Source organism: Topomyia yanbarensis, chromosome 3 (assembly GCF_030247195.1).
Source record: "Topomyia yanbarensis strain Yona2022 chromosome 3, ASM3024719v1, whole genome shotgun sequence".
NCBI lineage: Eukaryota > Metazoa > Arthropoda > Insecta > Diptera > Culicidae > Topomyia > Topomyia yanbarensis.
In genome coordinates, this window is record NC_080672.1 from 16,801,441 (window position 1) to 16,829,130 (window position 27,690).

The 27,690-nt window shown below is 39.7% G+C and overlaps 1 protein-coding gene across 3 annotated transcripts in view; it reads left to right on the forward strand.

The window, feature by feature from the left end:
* LOC131691286 (microtubule-associated serine/threonine-protein kinase 3) overlaps positions 1-22,268 on the forward strand; it is a 49,060-nt gene extending 26,792 nt beyond the window's left edge. For 2 of the 3 annotated variants that reach the window (XM_058977572.1, XM_058977570.1), the window contains exons 2-3: positions 3,479-3,610; positions 3,667-22,268. In XM_058977572.1, the coding sequence (XP_058833555.1) occupies positions 3,762-9,830 (6,069 nt within the window). In that variant the 5' untranslated portion in view covers positions 3,479-3,610; positions 3,667-3,761 and the 3' untranslated portion in view covers positions 9,831-22,268. Of the gene's footprint in view, positions 1-3,157; positions 3,208-3,478; positions 3,611-3,666 lie in introns of those variants that run through there. The other variant, XM_058977573.1, reaches the window with a different exon arrangement.
* Positions 22,269-27,690: the final 5,422 nt, after the last annotated feature.

Genomic DNA, 27,690 nt, shown 5'->3' on the forward strand with positions numbered 1-27,690 from the left:
TGTAAAAATCGACTTTTTAACCGAGGCCCGGAGGGCCGAGTATCATACACCATTCGATTCAGTTCGTCGAGATCGGCAAATGTCTGTGTGTGTATGTATGTGTGTGTGTGTGTGTGTGTGTGTGTGTATGTGTGTGTGTGTCATTTAAACTCACACAATTTTCTCAGAGATGGCTGAACCGATTTTCGCAAACTTAGTTTCATCTGAAAGGTATAACGCTCCCATAAGCTGCTATTGAATTTTTAGTTGATCCGACTTCCGGTTCCGGAGTTACGGGTTGAAGAGTGCGGTCACACAGCAAATTCTCATATAAACTGGTACCACCATAATGTTCAAATGATGTAAAACATTAAAATTGATGTAACATTACTCTAGTTTGCGGATCTGGATCACCAATGATCAATCAAAGCAGCTTTGACCACATTGGCCACCTATGACGGTTCATGACGCCCTCGGGGAACCTGCCAAGTTCCTAAGCTAATATCAAACCCATTCCCCAACGAATTCTCTACCGATTTTCACAAACTTGATTTCAAATGAAAGATACAGTAATACCATTGACTGCTGCTGAATTTCATTCGGTTCTGACTCTTGCTTCCGGAGTTACAGGGGTGTTAGTAAGGATACACTGGAATTTCCCATATAAATCGGTACAATCGTAATACCTCAGAGGCTAAAAACTATTGAAATGGTCACCAAATTACTTCTAATCGTAGATCTAGATCACTGATTGCCAATCAAACATTCTTTGAATATATTGTCCACTATCGACGATTCCGGAAGTCCGGAATTCCGGGCATATTCCACAATTAAAGTCACATCGGTTCATCGGTGATGACTGAACCGATTTTCTCAAACCAAGTCTCAAATGGAAGGCAAAATATGCAGTTGAGTATTGCGTAGCCGCCCCTTCCCCCCCTCTCCCCACCTTGCCCTTACACCTCCCTCCTTCATCACTCCCCTCTTCTTTGATCACCCTCACGCCCAGATTTCCTTCATCCACCCCGTATACCGAAATAAGATGAAGGATTTCTGACGCATCCTCCACACCCACTCTACTAACCCCCCATTCCCTACACTTTCAAACGCATTCCACCAACCTTTGCAAATTATAATCACATGAAGATAACATTGAACTCATGCTTATTAAGCTAATTAAATATTATTCTTTTGCCTTTCTTATATAGAAAGGTTATGCAATTGCTCCAAAAACCGACTTTCTAACCGAGGCCCGGAGGGCCGAGTCTCATATAACATTCGACTCAGTTCGCCGAGATCGCAAAATATCTGTGTGTATGTATGTGTGTATATATGTATGTGTGTATGTGTATGTGTGTATGTATGTGTGTGTATGTGCGGATTTGTTAACAAAATGTCCACATCGGTTACTCGGAGATGGCTGAACCGATTTTTACAAACTAAGATTCAAATGAAAGGTATAATATTCCCATAGGTTGCTATTGAATTTCATTTTCAACCGACATCTTGTTCCGAATTACGAGTTGAAGAGTATGGTTACAAAACAAAATTTGTTGATTTTTCCAAATCGGTTTCTCGGAATTTTCTGAACCGATTTTGACAAACTTAATTTTAAATGAAAGGTCCATCAGCTGCTGTTGAATTTTGTGTGGATCCGAGTTCTGGTTCCTGAATTACAGGGTGATACGTACGATCACGCAGCAAATCCCGATTCTAACGAATTCTGCGATGAATGTAAAAAGGTGATTTTTTTTCCAAAATGTAAACACAACTGTTGAATTTGTAGATCTAGGTCCCCAACAGTCATTCAAAGTCTCTTTGGCCACACTGGCCACCATCGACGGATCCGGAAGCATCCAAAGTCAGAATAACGGTTATATTGGTTTCTCGAAAATGGCTAGATTTGCTCAACTTAGTCTCAAATGAAAGGTGTTGCGTCCCCAGAAACTGATATTAAATTCCATCTCCATCCGACTTCCAGCACCGGAGTTACGGGTTGTGGAGGTCGATCACATAGAAAACTCCGATTCAAACCGATACCGCGATGAATGCAAAAAGGTGCTCTTATATATACTTACCAAGTGTAATAAGAATGAAAGACATTTCCATAAAGTTATATTGTACGAACCAGCTATTAAATCATAGTTTGGAGAAATGAGAAAGGCACAATTGCACCTCTAGGTGGATTAAAACAGGTTTTTTGGATTGGCCCCACTGTGTGACGGATTGACACTAGCTCAAAAAAAACGAAAGCGCGGTTTCTGACCAAACCCCTAGTTCTGCGTGATGTCCCGCAAGAAAAGGAGTTCTGATTAAGTTGATGAGAATTAATTAAATCGAATCCTGGCTTGGCTAAATAGTGCTTTTATTGTTTTGTTTTTGAGCTAGTGTCAATCCGATGCTAGCTTAGTCCTGTCACTAAGTTAGTGTCGGATGCTGATGAGATGAAGTCGAAACGCAAATTCCCTAACTAATTTAGTATATATTTATTTTCTCGTTGTATAATCGTCAAGTGCTTTGTTGTTCGATGGTCGACACAGATTGAATAATTCAATTTTATTTTAGAAATAAAAACAACAATCTATTACGTTATATTATGGTTAATTTTGACTGATTGTAAATTAGCCGAAGCGTTTTCATTAATACGTAACAATCGTAAAAAAAAACTGTGCATCGCCAATTCTATTTTTGAGCCGATAGACTTCATGACTTAAAGATGGCAATAAAAACGAATCCATTCATTTTTCGTTAATCATTGTACATATTTATTTTAATGCCCAGCTCAAAATTCAATATCGAAAGCTAGCAGCGTGAGTGTGTTCAAGCAAAACAAGTGAAATTTCCGATGCAATTACCGCCGCCGAACAGTGCAAGTCTATTTTTGCACTGCTCAACCAGGTGACACATCCTTCGTTGGCAGCAGCAAAAAAAAACTCCTTATTCGCGTGAGTGTGGTGAGCACACTGGACTGGACATGGCGTGTCACACTCGGTTTGCTACAACAAGGCGCAAAAACTGCCTGCCTGGTCTGTTCACTCATCTAACAACGTGCAAAAGTGAAGATCCACAGCTTACAGCCCGCCGAAATGACTCATGGCGCTGCAGCTGAGGAGAAGCGAAATAATAATTAAATAGTTGAAGAAGAGACCAAAAAAGGCTACCACCAAACCAAATGAGATGCGGTACGGTTGGCTGGGCCGCCGACTCACTACCAAAAGGGAAATAGTTGTGAGTAATGGGTTATTGTTGGCAGAAAGTGAATCCAAGAACAGTCGAACCATGTTAAGGCTGTGTGAAGTTTAATTTCAATTAGAAGAAAATACAGTCATATTTGCCTATCTGATCCAAGATTATGGAAAACGAACCAAATGGATTGGGGCAGAAACATAAACAAAACAATTTATTTGTATTGCTGTTCGGCAGCTTATCATTGCTAAATTGATAAAGACGTCTAACACTTGCTTTTTTTTCTTTTCTCTTTGCTTTCGTTTGTCCTTAGTTGGTGCAGAAATGAGGGTGTAGGTCACCTCGACCAGTTTCGTGTGAGACTGGCACATTAACGCAGTAGACTCGTAGCGAGCCGAACCAGTTCCAAAGCGCACAGCTTCAGGATGATGTTATCATTCTACAGGTGAGTTATTTGATATTTTTCTCTTGAATTTTCAAAAAAAAATGAATTTGCTTTAGATATTTTGATAACGTCTAAGCGCGTTCTGCGACCTGAGACTCCCCTCTCTTGTGGAGGTTTATACTGATTCACGCGTAGTACAATTCGAGCAAGTATGAGCCAGAAGTCATCAAATTCCGCAACCGGGGGCGGAAACAGTGCTAAACAAGCTCCGGTATCGGTAGCTTCCACGGCATCCACGACCAGCACAACAACGACCGCAACCAGCGTGGTTACAAGTGGAAAGGTAGTTGCTCCAAAATCAAATGCAGTTGATCGCACACCCAGCAAGGAAAGATATAAAACGTCGTCCACGGTTCGAGCGTTGAATTTTGATGATCCTGAATTTGATAAGGACAATTCTAGTGGTTTGATGAGTAGTAACGAGAAGAAGAATGATTCTAAGGCGAAAAAAATCGTAGAACAGAAAGCGGTTATCGTTCCGCTTGAAGAGGAAGCTAAAGTGAAAATCATTCCAAATGTATCGTCAAAGCCGTCCACCGTGGAAAAAGACGAAATCCAGCAGCAGTCCTTGGTCGTACCAAACGCACCGGTCGCGTCATCGACACCCTCAAAAACAATTACTAGTCCTGCAGTCGTTTCTGCTTCGAAACCGCCCCACAGTAGCAATCCGAAACAGGTCCTCGAAACAGACGCGAAAGCACACGGAAGTCCTTCAAAAGGAAATTTGAAAAAGATACAGTCGGTAAAAAGCGAAGAACCACCCAAACCGGCGGCTCTTCTGCTAAAGTCATCTTCTGTTCCTGGCCCTGGTCCTGTGGTGGCAGCAAAAACCACTAACAAACCAATATCTGTTCCAATGACGCTACCAACGTCCCACCCGATAAGTCAACTGGCCGCAGCTCCCGTGATAACCACTGCAGCAGCATCACCGACGGCAACGTGTGCTCCACCAGCATCCGTGGTTTTGCGTCCATCATCCTGTTCCAGCTTGCAAAAATCCGCTTCCTATCGAAAATCGTCGTATAAACCGCAGCACTCCCATTCGCTGAGATATTCCGGCAGTGGTAGCGATATTTCCAACTTAGTCCGTGTTCGCAACTCAACGCTAGGTAATTCAGCACCGACCCTCTCGATCACCTCCAAGGAGGGTGGCTTCGGTCAACGTCGATCAACATCGTCTTCGGCTGCTCGCAGTGGAGCCGTCGCACGCCATAGACTGAGCTTCGTAGCTAACATTTCGCCTCGATCTCATTCACCTATCCCCGGAAGTCCAATCGACAGCCCCCGGATCAGTTCACCGAACATCATTCACTTTCCATTCGTTCCGATCAAACGGATCACCAACAAGAATAGTGACAGTCGTCGATGGTCGGTGGCTTCCTTGCCAAGTTCCGGGTATGTGACAACGCCCGGTAGTTCTAACATCTCCTCGCAATGCTCCAGTCAAGAGAAGCTGCATCAATTTCCAGCTGTACCAACGAATGATGATCTGTATATGCTTTCACTGCATTTCTCCAGTAACGAAAGTAATCCGGGAATGGATGGACGAAATATGCATCAATATCAAAACTTTCTTCATCATCAGCATCACCATGTGGCGCATCAGAACAGTGCTATGACCCCGCATGTACTCCAGCATCAGCACTCTCAGCAGCCACTTAGTCTTCAATCTCAGCCTACCCATTGTAACAGTCCCCATTCAGTGAAATCTACTGGCAGCTGCAAAGACGAATTGAATAACTTTTGTGGTTGTCGTTCCCCTGTTCACCGGCCACGATCTCGCAGTTTGAGCAGCCCTTCGCACTCGCCGATAACAGACAACGAAATTTCGCTGATGAACACCTTCTACAAGGAGCGGTTCCCGAAAGCCACCCAGCAGATGGAGGAACGCCTGTCGCACTTTATCAACGAGAACAAAAACATCATCAACGACAGCGCTCGCATCTCGCAACCGATCGTCCGGTTCGTGCAACATCAGGTTCTGGAAATGGCTCGTGACTGTCTGCATAAATCTCACGCCAAACTGATCACGTCACGTTACTTCTACGAGATGAACGAAAACCTCGAACGTCTGCTGATGGAAACGAAGGAAAAGTCACCGGAAGCGGCTGCTGAGATCACCGGTGTCGTGAAAAAGCTACTTCTAATAATATCACGTCCTGCGCGGTTGCTGGAATGTTTGGAATTCGATCCGGAAGAGTTCTACCGTTTGCTGGAAGTTGCCGAAGGGCAAGCTAAGGTGACGCAAGGGATTAAGGCCGACATCCCGCAGTATATCATTCAGAAGTTGGGCTTAAACCGGGATCCGATGGCTGAGCTGCATGAGGAATTAATTGAATCGTGCTCGTTGAATTCATCTATTAATGATTCTTCGGATAATAATAATTCGATTTCACCAAATCAGTCCTTCCTGGGTGATAGAGATGAGCTGAACCGAACCGGATCGATGACTTGTTCCACGCCTAAAGGAGCCGGTTCGTTGAACAGTAGTAGCATCAGTAATGTAAACACTAGCAGCCAGTTGAATGCGAGCAATAACAATAATAACAACAACAATACTATAAACAGTAGTGCTTCGGTGGTTGGAGGAACTAAGAGCTTCAAGACACGCACAACCAGTGCCGTTCCGAACGAGAAGGATTACGACATATTGAAACTGATTTCAAACGGAGCCTACGGTGCCGTTTATCTAGTTAAGCACAAGCAAACGAGACAGCGATTCGCGATGAAAAAAATTAACAAGAATAGTTTGATGTTAAGAAACCAGGTGGAGCAGGTGTTTGCGGAGAGGGATATTTTGAGTTTTGCGGATAATCCTTTCGTGGTTAGTATGTACTGTTCATTTGAGACGAAGAAACATCTCTGTCTGGTGATGGAGTACGTTGAAGGAGGAGATTGTGCGACCCTGTTGAAGAGTCTTGGTCCATTACCGTCGGATATGGCGCGGTTTTACTTTGCGGAAACTGTTTTGGCGGTGGAATATTTGCACAGTTATGGTATTGTTCATCGAGATTTGAAGCCGGATAATCTGTTGATCACGGCCCTTGGGCACATTAAACTGACAGATTTCGGTCTATCCAAGATGGGTTTAATGTCGCTGGCAACCAACCTGTACGAGGGATATCTGGACAGTGAAACGAGACAGTTTTCAGACAAGCAGGTGTTTGGCACTCCCGAGTACATTGCGCCGGAGGTGATTCTGAGACAAGGCTACGGAAAACCCGTCGATTGGTGGTCTATGGGAATTATTCTGTACGAATTTTTGATTGGTTGTGTACCGTTTTTCGGCGAAACTCCGGAGGAACTGTTTGCGCATACGGTAAACGATGACATAGAGTGGCCGGATAACGACGATTGGCCTATTCAGGATGAAGCTAAAGATCTGATTACTGCCTTGCTGCAGCAAAACCCAAGGGACCGCCTGGGAACGGGAAGTGCACACGAGGTAAAAGAACACTTCTATTTCCACGGGCTTGACTGGAACAATCTGTTGAGGCAAAAGGCAGAATTCGTTCCTCAACTGGATAACGATGAGGACACGAGCTATTTCGATACACGAGTTGATCGGTACAACCACGACATATGCGGAGATGATACCGATGATATGGAAGACTCTCCACTGTTTGGTTCGTTCAGTTCATATTCACCACAGTACAGGAAGCAGCAGAGCATAACCGCTACCAGCAATCAACCTCCCATCGTTCCGCAGCTAGAACCGCTTGCGTCTCCGCTTTCGGGATCCAACCTATCATCGACTCTGACCAACAAGGAAAAGCAACAGCTACCATCTCTGTTCGAAGATAGTTTCGATATACACCACCAGAAGCAGCAGCAACCGCCGAAGCTAGCCAGTGATATCAGTAAGCTTATAATTACACCGGAATTGCGCAAATTCAACATCAACCCCTCGAAATATAAGATGCCATCAACACCCGATCTGGACTACCTGCCAGAGTTGACCACACCCGATCGTGAAGATTTCATTAGTCATCTTAACCTACGACCGCACGTGCAGCACCCGGTAGCTACCACTCCGGATACACCGGAAACGAACAAACGCTTCAGCGATTTCTATCCTCTCTCCTCCCTAAAACAGCTGTCGACTCCGGAGTCTTCTCAAACGGACAGCGACGACGTTTCGCCTCAGATTCAACGCAAACGCAAGATTGTCCATAGTCGCGGAATTCTTCCCAAGTTCTCTATATCCATCGAAGACGATCAGAGTGGTCACGAGACATCATCCTCCACGCCATCCCAGGTTGTGGCATCATCTCCGTCCTCGTCGCTGAACAATCTCAACAGTTCACGACACATTGTCAAAAGCGCATCGGCTCTTGGCCTATCGCTAATGACCTCATCGGATGATTCTTCGACTGCGATAACCACGATCGGCGGAAGTGGAGCACGAGGAGGAGGAGGAGGAATCATGCACAACGTCACGACGACCGCCTCGAACCTATCGTCTTCATCCGGATGCAGTACCGGCATCACCTCGACAATGCATTCCGCCGGCAATTGCTCGAGCACGGCCAGCTCACGTGATACTTCTCCCTGTCGAGAACTGAGCCCTCTAGTCACTAATCTTAAGCCACCGTTGATCATTCGAAGAGGACCCCGAGGATTCGGTTTTACGGTGCACACGATTCGAGTTTACTACGGTGATACAGATTTCTACACAATGCATCACCTCGTGATGGCAGTGGACGAAGGCAGCCCAGCGTTCGAAGCCGGACTACGACCGGCAGATCTGATTACGCACGTTAACGGAGAAGCGGTACAAGGCCTTTACCATACCCAGGTGCTACAGCTTTTACTGAGCGGAGCCGAGCTTGTTAGTTTGAGAGCTACTCCTCTGGAGCATACCAGCATTCAAAGTGGTGGAAGAAAACGTGAACCTTGGCAGAGTAAGTTCGCTAAGAAAAGTACCCACAGTCGGCGCAAGCAGAAAAAGGACAACGAAAAGAAGCGAAAAACTTCATTATTCCGACGAATTAGTAGTAAGCGAGCCAGTGCCGAAATGCAGCAGATGGTAGCTGGAATCCAATCACCGACTTCGGTTCCTCCCAGCAGAAGCTTCCAATCATTCACCAGATTCCAAGGCAGTCAGCCAAATCTGGCAGTTGCTGCAAGCGCCCTACCAGCAACTATCCAGCAGGTACCAACAACATCGTTAACAGCATCTCCCGTGAATAGGCTAAGCCTTTCACCGCTGAACACGATCAACGCTTACCAACCAACCCCGTCATCATCGCCAAGTACTTCCGCTCCAAGCACACCGACTGGAACGCTTACCTACAACGAAGGGGCTCCCCTGTACCAGCGGCCATCTACACTGCATGTGCTGAAACATAAGCTTCACTCGTCGCCATGTGCCAACAGTAAAGCCCTGCACTCAGCGGCAGCGACCGGTCGACCTAACCGACGGAAATCCGCCGATCACATGCCACTCTCACCGCTGGCTAGAACCCCTAGTCCATCGCCGTTGCCCGCATCGCCAACGCGTTCCAGCAGCCCACTAGCGTTTCCGGTTGTTCATCCTCTCGGATCATCCAACACCACCCAGTCTTACAGTCCTGGTGTATTACCGTGCGCTTCCACCGTCCTACCGCAAACAATAGTGCCAGGAATCGTCACTATCGGTGGCTCGCCTACGCCACCAACGACAAAGAAAGGTTTCCCTCGGGCAAAAACAGCTGAACCTAGCTCTCCGCTGCTCCGTCGTGCACTATCCCCGGACCGGCTACATCCACGGACCGCCGAAAGTAAGTGCGTACTTTCACCGCTCTGCTGCAATACACCCCTGAAAACACCCCGTCAAGTGACCGGAATCTGGCGATCGAATCAAAACTCCACCATCACAACAGCAACGCCACCATCGACCGTGGGAACGGTCCCGAATGTCCCTCCGACAACTGCCGCCATCTCAACGGGCACTGGTGGTTCCATACCGGTCGTCGGTGGCAATTCAGCGACTCTACAACCGACCGTCACGTCATCGGCATTGGCAGTGGTTACCAGTACCAACACCGTGGCAGCCAAGGTCGTTAAATCCAGTCCACCGACGGCGATCACAACGACCACAATGGCCACCGCTCCAGCAGGACCAGCGACTGGGCACGGGAAAGGTATCAACACTGGTCAACAAACGTCGCAGCAGCAGCAACAACAACAGTCTCTTTCTAGCATGGTCGATAAGATGAGTGTTAAGGATGCTCCCTAAAAATACAATGCATGCTCCTGTTAGGGATGATTACATATTATTGCATCAATCGGTTGCCTCTTATTCATCGTTTTCTTTTCCATTTTTTTTTTAAACTATAAAAATGAACGCAATAAAAAGCTTGTTTATTATTTGATTTTTGTCTCATGCTAGGGAAAAGATTTACGAAGCACTGATAAGGCACGGATAGGTATTCGAATTTGTAGGCAAAGGTATAGCTAGCGAAAAGTTGACAGCTTAGAGAATGAGATAGGCTAGAGTTGGAAAACAGGAGACACAATTATATATATGGTCATTAAAAATAGTTGCACCGAACTTTGAATGTATATGTTAGTAAGTTTGAGATATTGGAGCTGAGAAGTATAAAAACCAATTACAATTTATCGAGTTTAAGAAGTTCTAGTGTAACGAGAAGTAATAAAAAAAGGATTTAAATTTGTGTGATATTTTTCAAGGAAATAAAACTACGTAGGATGTAAAAATTATAATTTACAGGACATAGCCACTAGGACATAATAAAACATAAGTATGCAAGTAACGCAACTTTGAACAGCAAAAAACGCTACTAAACGATTTATTCCCCGTAGTATCGAACTAAAAAATATCCAAATACACATTGTTACAGACACACTAAAACAAAGCTAGGTTTTTTGTAGGCAACCGGATCAAGTTTGACTGTTTTTTCGCCGATAACATCGATTAGTTTCTCTCTGTTGAAACTGATTAGGTTGTGGAGAAAAGAACAGAGCAGAGTACTACCGTGCGTCTCCGTCAAAAACGTCCTGGTGGAGACGCTAGGTTTTTCAACAAATATATTTGGAACAGGATATTGAATTTCGATGCTTGTCATTTTTTTCTCGATTATAGACCTTTAACGGAACTTTCAATCTTAAACAAAATAAATTTATTATCGTTTTATCAATTCAATGTACGGAACTATGAAAATTCTGCGATACGCTATATATTAGACCCTGTACGGAGATAGAAGTATCATAATCCAGTTCTGCTAATTTCGACGAGACAATCTATCGGTTTCCATTTCTATCATGTTTGTAAAGTTGGTATCAGTTATTTATTGATCATTGTTAGTATTGTCGCTACATGCCTACGTGCAAATTGGTGTTACAATTCGGAACGCCACTGAGCGCAGAGGAATCCGACCAGTATTTTTTCAAGATGTTTGAACCGGAGCGGATGTGCAAATCTTGAAAGAAGAAATATAGTTGAACGCGTAAAGTGCTAGCAGGCAATTTAAAGCTTTTCAACCACAGGTCAACCAACGTATAATCTGGGTAGTTTATCATTGTTTCGGGATTATATGTTCTGAGACATTGAAACGAAGTTTGTCAAATTTGTAGATCTACTATGTTGGTCTCTATTCACTGGTCACCCACATTCAAAGAACACGCGCATTGATTAATGTATCTAGTGCTGTGTGGTAAGCTGTCAAAATGGCTACAATCATCAGTTTCCGTCATCTACTGAATATTCCCTTTCAATTGGTTTCGCTGTTTTGTAATAGCCGATAACTACCGATACTGGATTTTAAAATGGCATCAATCATCATTTATCGTCATCCATATACATTATAACCTCGACTGTTTTGTGGAAAGTGAAAGCTGCCATCTTGGATTTCAAAATGGCTTTAAACAACAATTTTGTCATGTCCTTTGCACCTTTTTCATATGACACCTATATCCATTACTGCCTTAAGATTTGTGAAGTGACACGGAAAATTCCACTAGGATGACGATGGTCACTGAAAATCACATCTAATGTGATTTACGCAATATCTCTTCGTGAGTCACGTGACTAACAGGTGACGTGACGGCGATTCAACTAACGTGGCCCTATATTATCAAAGTGGGCATCTTTAAAAATTCCGTCATATGTTTTTATCGGTTGTTTTCTGCTGCGAAAACTAATTTTAGGTAATTGTTTCTTACGGTGGACGAAATACTTGCCAGGATTACGATAAAGCAAATCTGTCACAACGAATAATCGACCATTGTTTTTTTCTGCAGAAAAAATTATTGTTATGTAACTAATGAATAAGGGGAGGTTCTCATCAAAAAACAGTTTTTGGATTCAAAAACTTACACTTTCGACTTTATTTACAAAAAAAGAAAAACAAAATAACGGAACACGTATCCGCTGGTTGATGCCAATCGATCTGACATTTCTTTAGACCGAGCAAACTTTTGTTTATTTGTTTGTTTAGTGTTTATTTGACCAACTAGAAAACGAATCCACTGGGTCTTTAATACGTGTGGGAAATACGCATGATCTTGTCTGAGTGAATGACTTTTGAATTATGTATGAGGGTGGAGAATATATAATGGTTTACTTTTAGTCCATTAACTCATCAGTCAATTATACTGGGCTAAGAATAAGTACGTACTATTTGAAAACGGGGGGTGTTTGATTCGTGCATGATGTTAATATCGTTTAGGAACGCAGCATTTATATTTTTTCTGTTTCGCGTCTTCATTGTAATATCGCAACGTTTACTCGAACGAGGTGGAAAATTTCAAGTTACGGGATCTCAATATGCTTGTGATTATACCAATAAGGACCATTTATAAGCTCTGTCACATTATTAGGAGGAAGAGATATGACTAATTGAGACATAAATGGGAGGGGAGCACGTCATGTGCTTTGACGCAATCGGCCATTTTACGCACGATTGCGCCATGTATATAGGAAATTCCATGGAACATGAACACTTTTGCGAGTATCGGCATTAATGTGCTACTACAAAATGAAGGAAAAACTAAAATTATTTGATTCGTATTAGACCAAGGATAAAAATAACGTGGTAATATGACAGAGAGTGTTGGGTAATCTTTGCGTGACATAATTTATGAATGGTCCACAATACCACTTTTAAACTCATTGTTTTCGATGAAACAATCTCGATAAACGATTAGCCAGAGCTTAAACGCCTAGAAGATTTACGTATCCTACAGTCAATAAACTATTCAAACATGCACGAAAATATATTCTCAGTCGCATCGCTTGCTTGAAGCGAATCCTGACTAATAACCCACCAACTACCCAATCCGTGGTACTTATGGGAGTGTCACTGAGTCGGGCCCTTCCGTTAAGTAAGTACCACATCAACACTTCCTTTCTCATCCCAAGTTACGGTAAAAATGGTCGTGGCCCGCAAGGGTGGCTCTCAGGCGAAATTCTCGCTTGGACTGGATCAATTGTTATTCCCAAACAATGCTCCTCAACTAGTCTGGCTGGAAATGAGAGTCATCAGTCTGCAATCTACGAAGTATACCGTGCTTACGCAACGCAAAAAATAAAAACAAAATAACGCCCGTGGTGACATTCTGCCTCAGAATCAATCTGAAACACAGAAATAATAATGAGACTCTAAAGTAAACTAATTTATTGGAGTAATTACCTAAGAAATACTAAAAAACTTCAAATTCGACGCCATGGTGCGATCTCAAACTTGGTCGACCTTTTAGCCCTTTTTTACGCTTTAAGGTTTCACTGAAAATAGTGAATACAAATTATTTGTAGCATCGTACACAATGTTCGCTCTAGTTCTGTGCTCATGTTAAACCCACACTTCGCGTATGAACTCGAACACACTATTTCGTACCGAAATACGTGCACATGTTCGCCTGCATGAACCCCATGCACGTACACGGTGTGCGTACACATTGGTTCGTGTCTCCAGTTTTCTCTTTCTCACTCTCATCATCACTGGCGTCGACTCTTTTTACCTTGTGCGAATCGCTCTCGTATACGCACCCGGTGTACGTACACGGATGTTTGAAGTAGAGTTTGTACATCGTTCGCTTGAGTTCGATGTTCGAGGCGAACCTGTACATCGAGACGAAGCATGTTTGAAGTTGAACGCGTGCACGAAATTTTGTACACAGGTACAAACTTGTTGATGTTCATTAGGGCATCGCAAAAAAAACTTTTTTTTTTAATTACCACCCCCCCCCCCTCTTATTGTGACCAATGTCAAAGTAAGCTCAGATACCGAATTTCAGATCATTTGGACAATTTTAGACTCCCGCCCACTTCGCTTGAAATTTTTAAAATTGGTGCTATGGAAAAATATAGCGGAAAAATATACTAAATGCTATAATTTTTGAAGTAGCAATCCAAAAAATCCAATTTATACCTCTTTTTAAAGGAAATGACCTAAGTCTTTTTCCTCTTACTAGAAAAATAGGGAAATGTGGGGTACTGGGTCATTTTGGCCCCAAAATCCCCTATTTTTCATAATTTTTCTGCTTTGTGATGCAAATCATACATATTTTGGAGTTTTTCTAATGTGAACAAATCTCAAAAATCGAACGGAACATTTTTGATCTTTGTCCGAATACGGGAAGTTGGGGTTATAGCGCCTGTTGTCATTAATATTAAATTTTATAATTTTGTCGTGCATATTTCTCTATTATTCTTCAATCAATTCTCATAAATTGTCTCTTGTTAAACATGAAAAATCCTTAGGAACTTATTTTGAAGTCATGTTGCTTCTTTAGTTAATAGCTTTTTTCAGCGAATTCTCACAAACTTACAATGTTCTACGAATGTGTTCAGTAGAAGAATACCTTTAGAAATATATAGTGTTCTTATGAATTGATTGATAAGGTGGTTTTTTAAGAATTTATTTTAAATTTTAACCGATTTTCCATACAAATTTCCATATAAACTTTGAAATTTTTGGAGGCTCCGAAAACACAACCGATCGGTACCAAAATTTGCACAATTACTAAGGGCCATAAAAAGAATCACTAGAGCCTTGTGGAGCTAAAAGTCAAAAATTGAACCAGTCTAATGTCCACCCAATAATGGGGCATGTCATAATTGTTAAGTCAATTTCTTGTACGCAGCTCGTCTGGGTTCGATTCCAAATCCCCCTTCTCTCCCCCGCACAGATTTAATTAGGAATTTTTCAAATTCGTAAAAGGCGAATAACCCTATAATCGAAACAAATGTTGCACCCGTCTGGGCTTGCACACGTGAGCAAACATCTGCACGGACTTTCCCCTTTCATTTGAAACTAAGATCAAAATGATCCGTCGGGGGGTCCAGAGCAAATTTTTTTTTCGTAACAATATTGGTTTTACTACTCGAGCTAGTTCATATTTCTGTCTCTAGATGGTGCTTTAGACATTCGAAAAACACTAAATGTGAGAATTTGATAGAAAATTTAATTGTCTACAAGTTTGACAACTAAAAATTGATCTGAAATCACCCGGAAAAGTTGTTTAAGATTTTAACGAAGTTATATCTAAGATAGTTTCACACGAGGCCTAGTGGTTTGGAAATATATTTCCTCTCACTTATTTCACTACCAACAAAATAATTGGGTTTAGTGACATGAAAATATTTGACAGGATTCATTACAACTTCTTCGTTGACAATTCCTATTGACCTTCTGAAAATTAGGATGTTTACAGCGACAGAAAACTGTCGTAACTGCCGGAACTGCGGCGTAATTTGTAGTCTTCCTCCCGTTGGGTCGAGTCGCCCTCCATCACTCCTTACCAGAAAGTTTCTGATTTAACTCTTTTTATTATGGAAAATATCTAACTCAAATTCTTAGTTTCTGAAGGAAAATTACGAATTTAAATTTCTTAAGGAAAATTTCAAATTTCTGGGCTGGCTACCCACCGGTAAGTAGCTCGTTTGCACACTCGAAAGTGATTGCTCCTAGCAACCGCGTAAGGTATGCTTTTTTCCGCGTACTAGAATGCGCGTCGCTGATAATCGCTTGGTTATTTGGCCGGTTGTTCCAAGCAACCGCGAAGGGCACGCTGCTTCTCGTGAATTGCTGCGCGTCGCTCGAGGGTGGTTGCTCCTAGCAACTGAAACGGGTGCGCTGGTTCCCGCGAACTGCTGTCGCCTACTATTCATCTCTTGATGGTTGCTGCTCCTAGTGATGTCTTTTTTTACTCGATTAACGCAAATAATCGATTAATTTCTAAAATAATCGAAAAATCAATAATCGATTACAAGCTTTCGGTATAATCGAGTAAATCGAGTAGCTGCTATCAATTAATCGAGAGCATAATTAATGAAGGGTGGCATTGACAATGAATATCACAGAGCAAACAAAAACTTCTCCAAATTTTTCAAAATGTGTCGAGGGACCTTTTTTTTTTGGTTGACAAACTAGGATTTAGTAAGTACCGTAAAACGGGGTATCTTTGATAACCGGGGTAAGTTTGATCAAATAAGAATTTTTTAACGTGCGATAAGATGATTCCCTCTAACAAAATCATCGAAACAAAAAACAAACCGTATTCTAAACATGTTCAGCATCTAACAGTAACGATTATTTTGTCTTTTCATGTACTATTTATGAGCACAACTTCAAACTGAAAATGATACAACTCTTATGCATCATTTCAATCTGTTCGAACAATACCTTGTATACTAATGAAATTAGTCAACTTCAACTAAACTGATATTTTTTTTAGAAAACGCAAATATTGTTGTCCAATAATTCATTTCAAAAATCCGAGATTTTCGTTGTTATCTATTTCATTTCGAATATTTCTCTATAAAAGTTCAATAAAAGCCAACTGAATCCTTCTAGGCAATTTTGTTCTCGTTCGAGACGTCACAATATCGGGCCATGAAATTGCCTACACATATGCAATTTACAGAACATTTCAAGCGTTATCTCTCATTTCGATAGACATATTTTGTTGATCAAAGTTACCCCAAAAGCAACGAATGAAAATTTACAACAAAGTAATCTTATTTTTATAGTAAAACACTATACAATACCCAACTATTTGAACATTTTCAATCTATGATTATCAGTACTTGTTTATAAAATGAAAACAGTTTCAAGTAGATGCTTGAAATGAAGAGTTATTCGAAAAACTTTGGAAAAAGTTATCAATGTTCCCCTGTTTTACGGTAATCGATTATTGATTTTAATCGATTATCTTGGTCGATTAATCGAATGAATTAATCAAGCTCTCAAAAATTATTCGATTAACGGATAATCGATTATTTGCAAAAATCAGACATCACTTGCTCCTAAGTGCGCAATCTAGCTCGGTTTCCTCGCACTGTCTTTTGGGGTTGGGAGAGTTGTCGCGTTCGCTTCGCCGTCCGAATGTAGAATGGGCTTGGGTCCCGCATACCACAGACTTTATAGCTGTTCGGTCTCATGTTTGGATGGTTGCCCATGACAACCATGCGTCTCGCATACCATCAAACTTGTTGGCCAATAGTTTGAGCGGACTGACTTCCCTCAGGAAATTATAGAATTCGTGTCATTGACACACCTCGGCTTTGGCTTACGGATTACCAATGCTTATTAGAATTTGTTCTGTAATATTATTAACAACCACTTTTTGTTTCAAATTTTATTCAGTAACAAATATATTTTTTAAATTTAATTACTACTACTCCACAAAAACTATTTGTGCTTTTGGTTCAAGTTTGTAATCTTTCCCGAAAGGTTCGAAGCAACTACCATTCATCGGAAGGTATTGCTTGGTTACAAGGGTTTGCTAACATTTATGTTTTAGAAAGGACCATACGTCGCATAATTTAGGTTATGATCGTTTAAGTCAGCTATTATAATTCTGTTCAAGACGAAATGTTGGGACACACAGTTTATAATTGAACGCAAACCACAGAGGTAACTGTCCAAATTAGTGGTTAGCGTGAAACGATTTATTCAATTTTTTTCCGCAAAGTATATTGTGGCAGTTGGATTTTACGGCGATTTCCCGTCAATTATGCGAGAAATCGTTAATAAATTGATCCTAGATTATGCGAAATGCATTACTTTTGAAAACAAAATATGATTTGAGTACAAGAAAAACCTTATGTACATACAAATCCACGAATATATCCCAAAAAAAAATTATCTTGATCCAAAAACTCAAAGTTTTTTGTTCACTGTTTGTCACATTGAGTTAATTTTGAAAAAGATAATCAGCGTTTTTAACCAAGCATTGCAATGAAATTCGCGAAACATGGCAATGGTGTTAACAGTTTCATTGAGGTTGTTCAAATATAAAGATTGAAGTTCAGGACAAGTGAATTTTATACGAAGATGCTAACAAAGTAGGAGGTTCATGCAAGAATAGTTATCAGTCATCCCCGAGAACAATCGAAAAAATGAAAAAGAAGGCATGCATCATTGAAAAAGCTGTTTCTGCGGGAGGAATCACTCACCATCTTGGAAAAGAATATTAATATCGTACTAGTTTGGTCAACACTTATCTAAAACTTTTCATTCCAAAAATATTAATGGTGCGCTATATCAGGTGGAATCTGGAATTATAATTTTCAGCTAAAAGATGAGACTTTCCAAACTCTCAAATTCCGCTGAATACTGTTCAACTAAACACAGTTATTTGGCAAATGAAAAAAGTGCGTGTGAATTGACTTACAAACCACTAGGGTTTCTGTAAAACTAACTTAGATATACACTTCGTTAAAATATTAAACAACTTTTCCGGATAATTTCAAATCGGTTTTTAGTTGTTAACAAAGTTGTAGACAATAACATTATCTATCAGATTCTCACTTTTACACCCAAAATCCGACGGGCATGTTTCTATTACTTTTGGGTAAGATTCTATTGTCTTTTCGGTAACCGACCACGCAATTGCGCATTGCGGTATTAAACTCATATTCCCGCAAAGGTAGTAAACGGTGGAATGACGAATTTCGGTTGCTGTTCATGTATGCGTATCACACAATCAAACACTTTTTCAGTATGTGTCAACCTCGGCTCTGTTCGGATGTAGTATAATTCGGTCGTATGCTATGATAGTATTAGTACCGAGCTAAACCAACCGGAATCCTGGTAGATCTCTGACCAAATTCAGGCTGGAATCTGGCCCAATATTGGCAGAAACCAGCCAGAATTACGAATTTTTTACTGGGTAGGTTGGATAGTGGAATAAAAAGTTTAGTCGGTTTCCGGATCCGGCCTAGCTGCCAGATCCGAACCAGTGCCCAAATCCGGACCTCCCGGATCCAGACCAGTGCCCAGATCCGAAATTCCAAACCAGTGCCCGGATCTGGACCAGTACCCGGAACCGGACCAGTACCCGGATCTAGCCCATCCCCCTTTCCTTTTACCAAGTCCGGACCTGAACCAGACCCAGACCTGGTGCTTAGATCAAGACAAGTGTCTGGATCTGGACCCTCGGTTCGGATACGTGGATCCAAACCATAGGTCTTGCTTCCCATGCATGACGGGAAGGACCATTCATGTTTTGTGCAGTCGCTACCTTGCTGTTAACGTCCGTGATAGAAAAGAAATTTCAATTTAACGCCGGCCGAAGTACCCATCCACTATTCCGAATCGTTTTTTTCTGACTGCGCTTTGAATCTAGCCGAGTGTGAGCCGATCTTCAAATACACCGAGGAAAAAGAACTTAAGAATTTCATAAGTTTCGACTTATGACCATGTACAATTTTGATTCCATTAGATGCTTATGCATTACATAAGCATGTATATGAATTTCATAAGTTCGCCTTATAAAATTCATACATGTGTCCTAAGATTATTATAAAAATATTATTATGAAAATGCCATAAGCCATTGTTAGATTTAGTTTTGATATGGTGCTCTGCTTTAAAAAATGTAAGTATTTTTTTGTTAAATGATTATTGCCTCATTTTTACATTTCTTACAAAAGAAATGTATAGGATTCGCTCAAACTTTGAAAACTTTTTCCGAGGCCCGGAGGGCCGAGTCTCATATACCAATCGACTCAGCTCGACAAATTGAGACAATGTCTGTATGTGTGTGTGTGTGTGTATGTGTGTATGTGTGTATGTATGTATGTACAAAATGTCATGTAATTATCTCAGCAATGGCTGAACCGATCTTAATGAAATTAGTTTCAAATGAAAGGCCTAACGTTGCCATTTGACACTATTATTTTTGATTTTCGATATGTTGTTTATTTTCTGAGATATGAACGATTTTGTCAAAACACAGCAGGTTTTTTGCAAATAACTTTCGAACAATACAATATTGTCCCACAAACTGCATATAAATAGAAAGCTTGTAAAAATACCTTTCTAACAAGCTGTAGATTGTCTAAATCCTTGCACGAGCGGCGGAGATATTAGACATTTTGTACTTTTAGTCCTCGCTTACCAATTTCCACTAATTAAAAATGAGATTGTTTCATACAGAGCATTGCTTTACTGGTGTTTTAGGGGCAAAACTAAACCGATTTTGAATATCGGGGTATGAAAACACATCTACGTGATTCAAGGAATTCGATGTTGAGAACATTTTGTGAATTACCTTTATAATAAATGAACTATTTCTCAAAAATCAATATATAAGTTCACTTCAAAGACAAAATAATGTGTTGATAAAGAAACAGTGAGTTCTAGAATTTATTCCTTGGATTAGGCATTGCGTTCAATCATGAGGTAAATGTTGGATGGTATATCAATACACAGATCAACAAGTAATTCACATAGTAGTGAGAAAAAAGATTTCTAATATAATTATACTTGTGGCGTCACCGAAAGCAACTGTATGTTTGAAGTCCAAAAATCTAGCGAAAATTTAGCTCTTTTGCAAGATTTAGGTTATACTGGTTATGGCGCAAAAATTACTACTTACATTATTTATGATAAGAATGTAAGAATCAATATATCATAATAATATGCCTATAAAAATAATGTCACTGCATTAACCATCATTTGCCATGCCTCACACGCCCCCCCCCATCTCTCTCTCTCTCTCTCTCTCTCTCTCTCTTTCTCTCTCTGTCTCTCTTCTATCGCATCTATCTAGCTATTTCTGTATGCATTTCTAAGTTGTGTGATAAGATCTTCTGCCAATCTGAAATATTTATTAATTGTAATTGCGAAGGTTTGAGAAAACAAAACTATTTTTTGTCTGCTGCTACATCAACTCAACTTTAATTCAATTGCATTCAAAGCCTGTATCTACATTATAATTAAGGAAATTCATGGCTATATCAGAAAAATATTTGGCTTAACTGGGTAATATGAAAGTTTGACGATGGAAATTTTAAAAAGAGACATTCCACGTGCGATATTTAAACTATTCGTATCTCTATTGAATTTTGAATGAAATATATGCTAAAAGACTGAAAGCTGAAGCCAGCAGGATTGGAATTGCCATCAACATTTCGAAGACAAAATACATGAGAGGAAGAGGTTCTAGAGACGACAATGTGAACCTCACACCCGAGTTCGGATTGACGGTGACGAAATCGAGATGGTCGACGAATTAATGTATTTGGATTCACTGGCAACCGACGACAATGATAACAGCAGAGAAATTCAGAGACGGATCTTAGTGGGAAATCGTGCCTACTTTGGACTCTAGAGGACACTCCGGTCGAACAAAATTCGCCGCCGCACGAAGTTGATTATCTTCAAGACGCTGATTAGATCGGTGGTCCTCTACGGCCACGAGACCTGGACTATGCTCGTGGAGGACCAACGCGCCCTTGGAGTTTTCGAACGAAAGGTGTTGCGTACCATCTATGGTGGCGTGCAGATGGAAGACGGAACGTAGCGCAGGCGAATGAACCATGAGTTGTATCAGCTGCACATTCGTTGTATTGGTACGAACTTTCATGAAAAATAACGGATCAAAGACCAAAAATATCCACAAATTAGATCCAGGAAAAGAAGTCTCCCAAAGTACTCACTATCGATGGGGGATGCAACTACAATGTGTCTTCTAACTGATCGTCGTCCATATTTGGATATACTGAGTAGTTTGAACCATTTCTTTTTCACAATATTGGTCTGTATAGGACTCATTTATCCATATTTCCTGCACGAGAATTCCGAACGAAACAATACAAACACGGCTTTTATGCAATCGACATAGCCTAGACATTTCACACTATTTACTTCAAATAAAAACTTTGAAATATCTACCTGTCTCATTCACGAATCGCATTCTCCCTCTGTCGTTCTCTGTTCAAGGGGCTTGAAAGCACATGTGACCTTGTCTCACTTTACTATATTCAATTGCGCGTTAAAATACTGGACCAGTAAATTCTGTTCTGCACATAAATCTTTTTTCGGGAATATGTGACCAAAAAGTAAACTTCGAATTCGTCAAGTAAAGAAGCATGAAAACAAAAAGAATAAAACCAAAAAAAGATGGAAGCCCTAGAAAGTCCATTGCATATTTATTAGTCTTTTCTCAGAAGATGGGATTTTCAAAAACATTTCAAAACTTTCTGATGCAATGGTTTTCAAATTCGTACAATCCGGTTTATTCATTTTCTTTATTCAAAAATGTTTTTGGCTTCAAATATATGACCATTTCATTTTAATTAATTATTTCATTCCGCATTTATTCGTTTTGTTCATCTGCGTTCATTTTACTTATTTTATTCGTTTCATTCTTTGGAATCACTCTGATCAGTTTATTCTTTTTGTGCATTTTACTCATATCATTCATTGTTTTCATTGTATGCATTTTATTAATTTTTTTCATTTTATTCATTTTGTTCAGTTTCTCCATTTTAATAATTTGACTACTTTTTCATTTTTACTTTTTTTTAATCATTTCATCCAAATAATTTATTTTATTCAATTTATTTCTTTATATTAATTTATAACCTTTTACTGTTGTTCAATTTTTCATTTTAATCAATGCATTTAATTCTACTCATTTTCTTCTTTTTATTCATTTTATCACTTCAGCTCATTTTGTTTATTTGATTCGTTTGTTTTATTTATGCATTTCATTTATTTTTTACTTTATTCATTTTGTTCATCCATTCTTTTTATTCATTTGATCCATTTAATTAATTTGATTCATTGTATTAACTGGATGAATTAAATCAATTTGATTCAATCAATTCATTTGATTCATTTAATTAATTTGATTCATGTGATTCATGTGATTCATTTGATTTATTTGATTCATTTGATTGATTTGATTCATTTCATTCATTTCATTCATTTGATTCATTTCATTCATTTGATTCATTTGATTTATTTGATTCATTTGATTCATTTGATTCATTTGATTCATTTGATTCATTTGATTCATTTGATTCATTTGATTTATCTGATTCATTTTATTCATATCTTTAATTTTATGCATTTCATGTTCAGTCATTCGTTTTATTTCATTCAATTTGTTAGTATGAGTCAATTTATTCTATTATTCTTATAACTATTTCTAAATATAATCTTAATTTTTATGTAATAACCTAATCTAATTTGATTCGTGTATATTATAATTTTGATTTCCATTAATTTTTCTACTCATTTTATGAATTTAAAAACCTATTGTTTCATTTTTTGTTTTACTTTTTTATTTCGGTCGTTTTGTTGATTTCTATAATTTATTCAGTTTATTCGAGATTTTATTCGTGCAAGACTAGAAACTGTTTTCATCCCACCTCTAGTTGGGTGCCTACTTCTCGTGAGTTCTGCAAACTAATCCAATAGTGAAATGTGTAAGAAATGTCTCATCTCACTGCTAGGTGGATTAAATCGGTTTTTTGTTAATATTTTACAGTATCTCTTCAATGTTGTGCAATAACAGAAGTTTCTACCGTAGGTTATTGGCCAATTCTGAGCCCACCTGGAAACATCTAGCTTCCTAATACGTAATCTTTTTCCATTTGGAGACTTTTGAATATAAGGGTAATTTTAGTTATTTTTAAAAATAAAAAAAAGACATGAAAAAATGAATAAAAAATGTTTTCTTATTTATTATATCAGGCGCATAACATGGCCATTTTCTTCGCCAAATCATAAGACAAACTTATGATTTTCATATGAGATACTTGTGGCGCAAAGTCATAAGCGATTCTTATGGATTTCAATAGTTATTTTACGCCGGTGTACGGAATGTGTAGCGTAGAAAAAATCGAAACTCGTCTCTATCATCATTATGTTCGCTTTGCTCGATGCGCAATACAATGACAAGCGAAGTGCTACACACTTCCAGACAATTCGACGCGTTAATATTTATTGAATAAGAATTGATGAAACATGAGTGCGATGCAGTAGAGATTTGAATGTGTTGGTATTGCCGTTTGGGGAAATTTTTGTTGGGACCGTTTTAGCATGAAACGTCTTGCTATTAGAGCATTTTTTTTATTATTACCGTAAAGGTATTACGGCCGAGTTTTGGGTGTAGTGTTGTTCGAATGTCTAAAGCACCATCTAGGGACAGAAATATGAACTAGTTCTATTGTAAAATCTATGTTTTCACGGAAAAAAACTTAAAAAATGTTGCTCTAGACCCCCCGACGGATTTTGATGTTGGTTTCAAATGAAAGGGGAAAGCCCATTCTTTCATATCCTGAAATTTCGGAGATGCTGATTTTTTTGCTTAAAGTTGTTAAAAAAGACACCGTGAACTGATTCCGTAGTTTTTAATGTTTCCGAATACTTTTTCCTGTGCTATCCCGAGCACCTGTATTGAAGTAAAATAACAAGTTATGGAACTTGGGAAACTTTCTTTGACGATGAAGTTTACCCTGAAGATTCATGAACAATTCAACATGGTCGACCAGTCTGCGTGTTCAAATATACGCATAAGACCGTAAGAACCACACGAATAATTAACCTAAGGTGCAAAAAGCTTGTGAACAAGTGATTTTTTACTGTAGATCACACAACCATCCAACTACCTAAATACCAATCTTTGTTTAGAATAAAAACTGATTTATAATATAAAAAAAATGCGAGCCGTAAAAATATTCAAACTTGATCTCAGATGACGGAACCTTCCAGCAAGGTTTTGCTGCTATCCATTTTCCATGCTTTGCCGAAAATTTGCTAAACCAGCACTAACCAGAACAACTATTTAGGTACTACACGCGTGATAAGAACAGCTTCTGATACACCATACCCTTCCTGATTCTTATTAAAAAAAAAGAAAATCATCCCACCATACAGAATGAGGAGCAAAATTGCGAAAAATTTTAAAACATCTTGCTCAGCACACACACGCGATACTAGAGTACGTAAAAAAACGATTGATAGAAGACATAGCACGTGACTGTAGAAAGAGTCACTGGTGATGCAAGTCCAGTATAGTTCTAGAGGAAGAAAAAAAACATAGGTTAAACACAGACTCCTGAAATGAAGCAAAGCTAGTTGATTCGCAATCAAGCAACATAATTGGGAGCCAACGAAACCGTTACTGATTTCAACATGTTATCAAAATAACCAACAAGCATCAAAATGCGCAATAAATGATTAGAATGTAGATGAACACAGCAGATTGAAACCCCATAGCACATAGCCCAGAAGGTGGAATAAAGTTGATAGTGAGGAAAAATAACCTGCTTTTCCAGCATTACATCGCTGTTTCTTGTTTACCCTGTCTAAAACGTCGAACATTTTTGTTATTTATTCTTTTACCTATGGTTCACCTATGGAATTGAGGTGATCCACTTGATAGAACAGGGCAAAAAAACAGTGACTTTCAGTCACCACCAGATCGGGAGTAAACGCGCGCAAACTAAGCGCTTAGTTTGTTAAGTACAACACGATGCTGCTAATAAATGAAGAAATTATCAATAGTTCAATAGTCGAGAACGAACAGAAAAGGTCATGCAAGTTCAATACCATAATCACCTATCAGTGTTGCCGCAGTGTAATTATTTCTTATAGTGGAAGGAAAACTTGATGAAAGATGATGTTAATGAACAAGAAAATGAAAGCGTAATTGTTCGAAAGGAACTCTGCCAAGCATATTGATGGTTTGAATTGTATTCTTCGAAAAATCCCGGCAGTCCTGTTTAACGCTATTACGCTACTGCTAGCCAAACAATAAATCAAGGGCCCTATTCTCACAGTCACGTCACTTGGTGACTAGAAGACAATTTTCTTCTAGTCACTAGGTGACGTGACTGTGAGAATAAGGCCCCAATTCTTAAAACAGCATTAGGAACAACATCTGGACTCAACGCGAAGGCGACAGGTAAAGTTTGCTTACCACAAAATCTAAACATCTGAATTCAATACATTACATTTATTATACTTATCTGTGAACCTTTCATCAAAAAGTTACAATTATTGGTACCCACTTGAACTACATGTGGTCGGTGTTAGGTCAGACCGGACTAAGCGTCATTTTATTGATTTCGAGAAAAACGAGTTTACTTTACGTTATAATTAAAATTAATTTTTGTCATAATTCTTGTTTAATATAACATATTTCAAATCTGGCAATAGTAGAAGGTAACTAGTGTAATTATTTATCCAGTGCTATCATTATCTCAATTTTTAATATTTTGCGACTTCGTCCGGTCTGACTTAACACCGACTATGTAATGTTGCTGAAATCTTTAGTTTACTTTGGTCATGGGCGTTTTCGCTATGTTTCTCTCTGGCCAACCGGTAGGATACCGTAGTCGGTCAGGCGGTCCCGGATGCTGCGTTGTGTTAGGTGCACTGGCACCCCAACGACCTATACTGCCCATATATGCATAAGAGTCCCATATTGAAAAACAGCAAGCCGAGAAAAACGCTGTTCAAGATTTACATTTTTCATTGAGCCTTATGGATGGGACAACCATGTTGTGGTATTTTTTTCGATATTTTCTGAACAAACCTGGTAATCTTATTTGTGTATTATGATTCAGTGGTGATACAGAATACAATCCAACAGATATCTCATTTTCGACAAAATTCCATATGGGACTCTTATGCGTATATGGGCAGTATACCCGGTGCTCTGTCGCAGTCTACTCGACTAGTCCCCGGCGGATGATCTAACCTACTCCGACGGAGAGTTTTCCGGCGATGATTGCTCTCCCAAAATCGTTGCTTGCTGTTCATCGCACCATTTCCACTGTTAGGCGGTCATGATCTGATTCACCACTCTTTTAACTGCATTCCACGTGTCATTCTGTAGACGACATCCGAGTTGAGAATGGTCTTCCGGTTTCAAGCATATCTCTACGTGTGAGTTCACATGACTCGGTGTTTCCTCGACGTTCTCACACTCCGAGCACAACGGTGACATTGCGTGCCCGAGCCGATGAAGATACTTCCTGAAGCAGCCGTGTATGTGTGTATTTGTTCGTCTGTGTGTGTGCGGCCAAAAATGCAACGCACTTTTCGCATTGATGGCTGAACCAATTTTCACGACATAGTCTCAAATGATAGCTACAACGTTCCCATGGGCTGCTATTGAATTTAAAATGGATCCGGTTTTCGGTTCCGGGTTATGATCACGCTGTAACTCCCGATTTTATTGTTTACTGCGATGAATTTCCAATTTCTTTGGCCGCATTGACCACTATCGACGGTTCCGGAGGCCCCGCACTGAAAATATAAATTCGAACATATTATGAATATGATCGTACGGTGCACGAGTTCATTCGTCGTTTTTTTGCAACGAAGCATTTTCGTGCACTGTAAATAGTAGGATTTGTTCATTCCATGAACTGAAAAAATGGCCGCTTGATGAACGAAAGTTTTCGTAGATTTTACTTATTTAGTTAGTTGATAACGAAATTAGTTTTCGTGAATCAAACGAAATGTTTCGTTTGTTTTAATACATGTTTGTGTATATTACGAACAATTGCGTTGGTCGCACGAGTTCATTTTCGTTCCTCCTAGAAAAGTTTTCGTATTATTTTGGCATTGCTCCGACAGAATATGGAACGAGCTCGGTTTCTTTGTGAATTATCCCGGAAGAGAGAAAAACTAACTTATTCATACATAACCAATAGGGCATTGCAAATTTTTTTTTAATTCTCAAAGCCCCCCCCCCCCCTCTCATATTGTGACAAATGTCAAAGTAAGCTCAGATGCCGAATTTCACATCATTTGAACAATTCTAGACTCCCGCCCACTTCGCTTGAAATTATTGAAATTGGTGCTATGGGAAAATATGGAGGAA